Below are 9,251 nucleotides of genomic sequence, written 5' to 3' on the forward strand. Positions count from 1 at the left end.
GAGGAGCAATGCTGACGACATCAATGATGTATCTTCGGTCACTGGACCCTTAGTCGTCGAAGTTGATAGTCAGGATAGAGAAAGGCGTGGAGCGTTAGATTCTCCCCAGTATTCTCCTGAATCGTATCCTTATGTTGTTTCATCGGAATATGTGCCAGAACCTCTTGTACCGCTAGTACTGATGGAAGTCCAGGAGATATTAGATACGCCGTTGAGGACTCCTGTTTCTCCTCTTCGTGTTAGGATGCGACTCTGTGGAAGTCGGAAGGACTACCAAGATTTTTACACTAGCCAGTCTTGAGAATATTGTGTTATGTTGTGAGAAACACTGAGTCAGTGTTTCGTTTTTTAATTTTGCTTAAGTTGTTAGCAGTGTTTGTTTAACCCTATCTGGACAAAGAGTGTTTCTGTAATGCATGCAATTTTCCTATTAATGAAATGAATTTCCTACATTTGAGTACTTGCCCAGTTGCTTATGCGTAATTTTACTTATTTAGATGGCGTGGCGTACGTGATGCGATGATCTCATGGAAACGCTTAACAACCTTACGGAGGTAGTTGGACGCTAGGCAGAGATGATGCGGAACATGGGCGAGCACATTCAGCAGGCCGCCTAGGGTCAGGGAACTCCTACCCAAGTTCCAGCAGCAGCAGTACCGTATAAACAGTTCATGAGCATGAATCCTCCATCATTCGACGGAAAGGCGACACCAAAGGCAGCTGAGGATTGGGTACGAGAGATGGAGTGGATTTTTCGTGTTCTTCAGGTTGGTGACGATCGCAAGGTTGACTTCAGGACTTATCGTCTCCGAAAGGATGCTGAAAGGTGGTGGGCTACCACCTAGGAGATTAAGTTCGACAACCAGCCAATCGAATGGGAGCAGTTTGTTGAAGCCTTCTACGCTGCATACTTTTCGGCTCACGAGAGGAGCAGGAAGATGCAAGAGTTTCTCGATCTACAGCAAGGGAGTTCGTCACTCACGGAGTACGTCACTCGTTTCCGCAGTTTGGAAAGATATTGCCCGAACTTGTATACCACCGAGAAGGAGCGAGCACTGAAGTTTGCTTCAGGTCTGAAGTCGGTTTTGTGAACGAAGGTGTATACGCGTGCACCGACGACAGTGGACGAGGCTTTGGAGATAGCCTCCCTCTTAGAGCACGATTGAACAGAATCCTAGAAGGCTCCAGCATCTCGAGGACAGCAACAACATCATCCAGGCCAAAAGAGTTGGCCTAGGAAGCGATAGTTTCAGAGGAATCATGGTGGAAGGAAGTTTCATCCCCCGTCAAAGAAGAATAGAGGCAACAACAACAACACCAACCAACAACAATACCAAAACCGATGGCCCCAACATCAGCAACAACAGCGCCAATACCAGCAGCCGCAGAGGCAGGTCACAGCGGTAGGTTGTCCAAAGTGCATCACCGATAATCCAGGACGATCCTACCCACGTGACATGGGCGGATGCCTTTATTGTGGCAAGATGGGCCATTATATCAGGGAGTGCAGAAAGAAGCAAGCAGATGATCAGCGAAGAAACATGCCAGGGACTTCTCAACAGGCGCAGCCGAGGCAGCCTCAGTAGTATCAGCAACAACAACAACATCAGCCGAAGCAGACCAACCAGAAGGTCATTGCCGGACGTGCTTACACGGCAACTATGGAGCAAGTGACCAAGGGAGAATTGATCCAAGGTACTACTTCAGTCGCAGGACATGCAGCCTTTACATTATTTGATTATGGTGCTTCGCATTCTTTCATAGCTGCTAGATTTGCCAGTACTTTACCTTTGACCATTGAGTCCTTGAATTACTTGTTGGAGGTCCGCACTCCGACTGGTGATCAGTCTTTTTGTGATTCGTACATTACGAGCATCGAGGTGTCAGTGGCAAGGCAGAACCTGTCAGCTGATGTAATCCTACTAGACATGACTGAGTTCGATGTCATTCTAGGCATGGATTGGCTTTTTGAGTATCACGCTCAAGTTTTCTGTCGAAAAGGCAAGGTTGTTCTTTTTCATCCTGATCGTCCTGTCTTGGAGATCAAGCTTCCTCGATCCTTGCGTGATAGTCGTATGATCTCTTCCTTCAAGGCCCAGAAGTATTTGCGGAACGAGGGTACTGCATTTTTGGTCAGTATTGCCCCGGTCGAACATGAGATGTTTTCGATTGATGACTTGGACGTGGTCCGAAAATTTTCCGATATGTTTCCAGAGGAATTGCTGGGTTTACCTCTAAAGTGAGAAATCGAATTTTATATCGAGTTGTTGCCTAGAACTACTCCTATTTCCAAGGCACCTTACTGTATGGCTCCGGCAGAGCTTGAGGAATTGAAGCGATTGTTGGAAGAACTCTTAGATTAGGGTTTTATTTGACCCAGTGCTTCTCCGTGGGGAGCACCAGTGTTGTTCGTGAAGAAGGATGGATCCTTGAGGTTGTGCATCGACTATTGGATGCTCAACCAAGCGATGTTCAAGTACAAATATTCATTGCCTAGGATCGAAGATCTTTTCGATCAGTTGCAGAGGGCAAAGATTTTCTCGAAGATTGACCTCAGGTCAGGTTACCATCAGCTTCGTATCCGAGCAGAAGACATTTTGAAGACAACTTTTTGAACGAGGTATGGTTTGTACGAGTTCGTGGTGATGCCTTTTGGCCTCACGAATGCACCAACTGTATTCATGGATCTGATGAACTGGATTTTTCGTCCGTTTGTGGATACGTTCGTGATCGTGTTCATTGACGACATCTTGGTCTACTCAAAGAGTCCTGAGCAACATTGAGAACACTTGCGTATTTTTTTGAGTACTCTCCATGAGCATCAGTTGTTTGCCAAGTTCTCCAAGTGCGAATTTTGGCTCGAGCGAGTTATGTTTCTTGGTGACGTGGTATCCAAGGAAGGAGTGTCAGTCGATCCAGCTAAGGTTGAAGCAGTTCTAGGCTGGAAGCAGCCTCAGAATGTGTTAGAGATTCGTAGTTTTCTCGGATTGGCAGGTTATTACCGACGATTCATCCAAGACTTTTCAAGGATTGCCTTACCGTTGACGAAACTTTTGCGTAAAGGCATCAAGTTTGAGTGGAACAGTGCTTGTGAAGACAATTTCTAGATCTTGAAGTCAAAGCTGACGACCTCGCCGGTGTTAGCTTTACCTTCAGGCAGAGGTGGTTTTGTGGTGTACAAGGATGCCTATGGTACCCGATTGGGTTGCGTGCTAATGTAGCACGGTAGGGTGATTGCCTATGCTTCTAGACAGTTGAAGACCCATGAGAGAAATTACCCGACACACGATTTGGAGCTAGCAGCAGTTGTGTTTGCTCTGAAATCGTGGCGACATTATCTGTATGGAGAATCGTTTGAGGTCTTCTCAGACCACAAGAGTCTCAAATATTTATTCTTCCAAAAGGAGTTGAATTTAAGACAGCGACGTTGACTCGAATTCATCAAGGATTATGACTTCACGTTGTCTTACCACCCTGGTAAGGCGAACGTTGTGGCAGATGTGCTTAGTCGTAAATCGAGTGGTGTTATGGCTAGTCTCGTGTGGAGCCAGAAGCTGATTGAGGATTTCGTAGTTTGAAAGTTTTTTTCTGTTGGAGGCGGATCAATCAGATTGTCTGGTCCGACCATTCGATCAGAGTTTTTGCCGAGAATCATGGAGGCTCAGAAGCTTGACGACCAGTATGGTAAGTATCTAGCCTTGGCAGGACAAACAGATACTTTCTATAGTGTGTCAGATGATGGCAGCATTCGTATGAGAGATCGACTTTGGGTTCCGAGCGACCCTGAGCTGAAGAAAGAGATTCTTGATTAAGCGCATATGTCGAGATATACGATTCATCCAGGCAGAATAAAGATGTTTAAGGACTTGCATCGAAAGTATTGGTGGAATGGTATGAAGCGCGAGATAGCAGCGTATGTTGCGAGATGCTTGACTTGTCAGCAGGTCAAGGCGGAACACTAGCGTCCTGGTGGTTCCATGCAGAGAATCGAGATTCCTCAATGGAAGTGGGAAGATGTTATGATGGATTTTGTGGTAGGATTACCGCAAACGAGACGTAAGCATGATGCAATTTGGGTAGTCGTGGACAGACTCACCAAGTATGCCCATTTCTTGCCTATCGAGATCAGTCAATCTCTCGAGAGTCTAGTTGACCTGTATGTCAGAGAGATTATGTGAGTGCATGGTGTGCCGAGATCGATTATTTCTGATCGTGATCCCCGGTTTACATCACGATTGTGGGGTCAGTTGCAGTCTGCTTTGGGGATGAAGTTGAAGTTCAGTACGGCTTTTCATCCTCAGACGGATGGACAATTCGAACGGACTATTCGGACGCTAGAAGACATGTTGAGAGCCTGTATGCTCGACTGGAAGGGTGAATGGGATTCACACCTATGTCTGGTTGAGTTCGCATACAATAACAGTTACCATGCTAGTATCGGGATGGCCCCGTACGAAGCATTGTATGGGAGACCTTGCCGATCATCATCTTATTGGGATGATATCAGCGACAGATCGAGAGAATCGTCGATTGTTCTTCTGCACTACACTCAGCAGGTGCAGAAGATTCAAGAACGTTTGAAGGCAACGCAAGATAGACAGAAAAGTTATGCAGATAAGAGGCGACGTGAGTTGTCTTTTGAAGTTGGTGACTTGGTTTTTGTCAGAGTTTCACCAACCAAGAGTGTGTTCTGTTTCGATAAGAAAGGGAAGTTGAGTCCGAGATACGTTGGACCGTTTGAGATTTTGGCAAGGATCGATGAAGTGGCATATCGTGTCGAGTTACCTCAACAGTATGCCCATATTCACAATGTTTTTCATGTGTTGATGCTAAGAAAGTACATTCCTGACCCATCGCACATCATTTGTTACGAAGATGTGGAAGTGCAGGAAGATCTGACTTTGACAGAACGGCCTATCGAGATAGTTGATCGACGAGATCAGGTTTTGCATACCAAGACTATTCCACTAGTTAAGGTACGTTGGCAACACCATGGCATCGAAGAATGCACATGGGAACCAAAAGCGAGCATGAGAGAGAAATATCAAGAACTTTTTATAACCTCCTATGGGTGATTTTGTGGATGAAATCCTTTTGAGGGAAGGATGTAAGGTCCATGGTTTATTTTGTGATGATATTATGCAAATTGTGTTGAGAACGATGAAATTTTGTTGATTTAGTGATTTTTGCAATTTAGCCTACACCGAGATACGAGTCAAATCGTGTATTTTTACGTAAAAAGGTAATTTAGGGAAATCTAGAGCGAATTAACCTCCAAAATTTTTTGAGCAAGTTTATAATAGGTCCGAACGACGAAAAAAACCCGTCAGTGCATGTGAATTACGGAAGATCACTTAGAAATTTAGTGAAGGCCTAAAGGAGACCTAATTCGTTCGAAACGATGATTTCTTTGCTTGAGTAGCCTTGTAATGTCATTTACAATGATAACATAAAATAAAATTATTGCATATCATGGAAAAATAATTGGAATTCACTTAAAAACAAAATCGATATAAGAAATTACCCTTTCTTTCATTGGTCAAGGTCGAGCAAGGCCATGACCGTCCTCTCTGGATGGCGTTGGGACGACCATGGCCATGAAACCAGCTGGTCACGTTGACCAGCTGGGTTAGTGGCAGTCTCATAAGAGACTTTAATATCTCCAAAAGGGAGGTCCACAATTGGCCCTACACAAATCATTCAAAAAAAAAGTAAGAAAAAAAGAATTTAATAAAGTAGCATAAAAGAGAGGACGTTTTGGCTTAGAGGGGCGTCTTTCCCTCTTGGGTTTTGTGTGGAGTCTTGAGAACTTCTGCCTTGGGATTCAAGAGATCCCAAGGGTTCTTCTCAAGAGGGAAGCGTCATCATTAGTTAGACTAAAACTCATTGGATGCATGGGGCGGCAGCCCCATGGCAATCCTGTAATTTTTAAAAGGTAAATTTGAATCTCATAAAATGTTTGGAGGAGCTGGGCGGCGGTGGAAAACCGTGATCCACCCCAGCCCTACATCTTGGAGGGTGATTCTCCACCCTCCATCTCAACCCAGCCACATTTAAAGCCTTTGAAAAAGTTGAGCCCCCATTAGAGGGGTGATTTTTCTAAAACCTCTCTCTCTCTCTCTCTCTCTCCCTTACACTCTCCTCTCTCATTTCTACTTCCTCCCAGCCGTGGGGAGTGTTCCACCATTGGCGTGAAGAGCAGCTGCACCACCTCCGTTTCCAAAGCACCAAGGTGAAGGTTCAACTTGCTTTGCACATGGTTTCGATACATCATGAAACCGAGGAGCCGATGCATCCATGTATGCATGCTCCATCGGTGGATTTAGTTGTTTAAGCTCTTCCTTTTCAGTATTTCGACATTGATTTATCCTTGTGCAAGTTTGTGGGTTGTTGCATTCATGTGCATTTTGTTTTCAGTCTTCCATTCTTCTAATAGCATGTCCCTTCTCGCTGTTTTTCCTTTCTTTTGTTTTTCTGAAGTTTCGTTTTTCTTTGTGCTGCCCTACCTCTCTTGCTGCTGGGCGTGTGATCTTGCTGGAGTGCACTGGACCGAGCTGGGATCATCCAGCATGCACCCAGCCCATTGGCACTCACTTGAGGTGCATGCCAGCAGCGGCTGGTGCGCTGCAGCCATCAACACCCTCCTAGAGCTTCTTTGGCGCGTTGGGTTCAACCCAGTCCCAACACGTTTGGGACTGGTGTTGCAGCCATGTGTTGGCTTGGGTCACGTGTGACCAGGCCCCATTAGTAGTGGAAAGCCCCTGGCCCCCAGCGTTATGTCTTTTATTTTATTTTCTTTTTTTTGGTTCAGCATGGTGGGCGCATTTGGGTCAACCGAACGATTTTAGCAGGTTGGGGCCAGCCTATGACAGGCGCCCAACCCACCTTGCTACAGCTGTTTGAGCCTTAGGCTCCAGCTCGTGACTGTGGATAGCCACACAGTCTAGTCCAGCAGACCAGACCCTTCAGCCAACCTACTTACCCTACATTTGGAGTTGGGCGCCTCAGCCCAAGTCATCCAGAAATTTTCTCTCTAGTTCAATGTTCTTTTTTTAGAAACTCGTCTTGGGTTGGAGTACCGATCTGAACCATGGGTTCAGACCAATACTACAACCAGTTTGGGCCGGCTGGTTCGTGAGCCTAGTCCCAGCCCGGGCTTGGCACTTGGTGCCAGCCCGGTTTCCCCTTTGTTGGAGTCGGGTGCCAGCCGTATGGTGCTGGGCACCCAGGCCATCCTTAGGCTCAGCCATTTTGGTTCAGGTCTGAACTACAAGTTCAGACCTATGTGTGTGCTTGACAGCGGTCCGGTCCCATGGACCAGACCCCTGTCCAGTCCCTTTGGCACCCAGACCCGCAGGGTTACACGCGGTTGTCACCATTGGCAGCTTGTTTCAGCCCCTACCGAGCCACTTTCGTGGTTTGGTCCGAACTGTGAGTCGGACCAGATTCTCCTAGTGGACTCGTCAGTCTGGTCCGAGGGACCAGACCTGCAGTTTCAGGTAGGACCACATAGGCAGCGGGTGCACGACCCCTTTTTGCCAGAAACCTACGCACCTAGCTACTTCGTTTAATTGGCTGACCCCAAAAGTGACTTTTATTTTTAGGACCAGTGTAAACACCCCAAATTTTCACTAAACTTTCTGACATCTCCACCATGTATCACATTTCAGCTCTCTGGAAGCAATAAAGGGCAAAATGGTCATTTTCTGAGATTGAACCATGCAGAAAGCCAAAAAGTACATTCCTGAGTCTCAAAATCTCTCTATTTAGGCTCAGAAATATCTTCAACTGCAAAATTTCAAAATTCTACTCTTAACAAAAAGCTAGAATTGTCAATTCCTGATTCAGAGTAGTATTTCTTGAAACATGTCTTGGCATAGCATTGCATGAGCATTTCATATCATTTCATTGCACAACAGGTCATTTTGAGATCCAGAACTCCTGATTTTCCAAATTGTCAATCTAGATTTGAGTTTTAATTTTTTTTTTCAAAACCCTGGGTTTTCTAAATTGCAAATTCTTCCCATTTTACCACCGTAACTCTGAATTACAAAAAGTTTTTTCTCAGGAAAACAATCTCGATATTTTAATATGGATTTTTAAATTTCGTCAGAAGACACAATTTTATATTTAGAAGATTTTATCTCAAAAACTTTTTTTGCAAAAAGACTTTAAATCTCTTTACAAATTTTTTTGTATTTTCTTTATCCATATTTTTGCCCTGAAAAACCATTTTTCTTCCAAATTCTTAAAAACAAACCAAGTTTTATTTCGTATTATAAAAAATTCCAAAAAGCGGTTATTTCTTTTACTTTTTATTTTCAAATAAAAGGTGTGGGACCCGCCTTGAACTAGCATCACACTCAGACTCTCAGGTATGTCTCTTAATTTCAAGCGGGGATCCACCCGGAGATGGCACCAATTTTGTAAATTTCTCTTCGTAAATTTTTTTTTATGTTATAAAATAGCTAGTGGGCCCACACACATGTGGCACCTGTGAACACCCCAAATTTTTCAAAATGTTGTAAATATCCTCTTTTTGCCCTTTGACCCCATTTTCTAGGTAATTGAGTCAGTGTTAAATCTGAAATCCATTTTATTTCTCAAATTTTGTTGAAATTAAGTTCATTTTACATATCTGACTCAATTCCGGATCCGGATCCGGATCCGGATCCAGATAAACACCCAAATCTGAGCTTCATCATCCAATTTTAAATCATATTCTCAAAATTACCAAAATAACCTTTTGAAAAGCTCAGACACTTCGTCCGGTATCCGTTGGAATCCATCGAGTTGTATTTCTCGATTCGAGGCTTGAAACTCGAATATTTCCTCAAAACTCGGGTCCAAACCCATTTTCTGAAGAAATTTTCACAAGATAGCCTTGAAAACCCTCTTTTGTAAATATTTCTCAAAAATGCAAAAAAAAAATTTATTTTCATCTCTCATACCGCTTAGGTTTTAGAGTCTTATTTTCAAAAAAAAAAAAAAAATATATATATATATATATATATATCAAAAAAATCAGAAAATGAAGAAAAGAACAAAAAAAAATAAAAATATAGAAAAGAAGCAAAAATCGGTTCTTGAAAACCTCTTTTTGAAAATACCCTTTTCTAAAAAACCCTTTTGAATCTTATGAAAAACACCCTTTTGGCAAAATTTTGGTAAAAACCCTCTTTGTAAAATCTCGAAAAATGAAGGGGGCGCATTGCCGATCTTCTCTTTAGGGTTTCAAATGAGGAAAACAA

At 43.7% G+C, this 9,251-nt stretch overlaps 1 protein-coding gene across 1 annotated transcript; it reads left to right on the top strand.

Annotated features, from left to right (window-relative positions):
• The first annotated feature begins 677 nt into the window (after positions 1-677).
• On the top strand, positions 678-3,107 carry LOC149821023 (uncharacterized). Its single transcript, XM_089981881.1, has 5 exons — positions 678-767; positions 846-1,071; positions 1,765-1,913; positions 2,007-2,132; positions 2,826-3,107. The coding sequence occupies exons 1-5, from the start codon at positions 678-680 to the stop codon at positions 3,105-3,107; spliced, it is 873 nt and encodes a 290-aa protein (XP_089838007.1).
• The last annotated feature ends 6,144 nt before the right edge of the window (positions 3,108-9,251 follow it).

Source organism: Nuphar pumila, chromosome 12 (genome assembly GCF_984573655.1).
Source record: "Nuphar pumila chromosome 12, dmNupPumi1.hap1.1, whole genome shotgun sequence".
In the NCBI taxonomy this organism is placed as follows: Eukaryota; Viridiplantae; Streptophyta; class Magnoliopsida; order Nymphaeales; family Nymphaeaceae; genus Nuphar; species Nuphar pumila.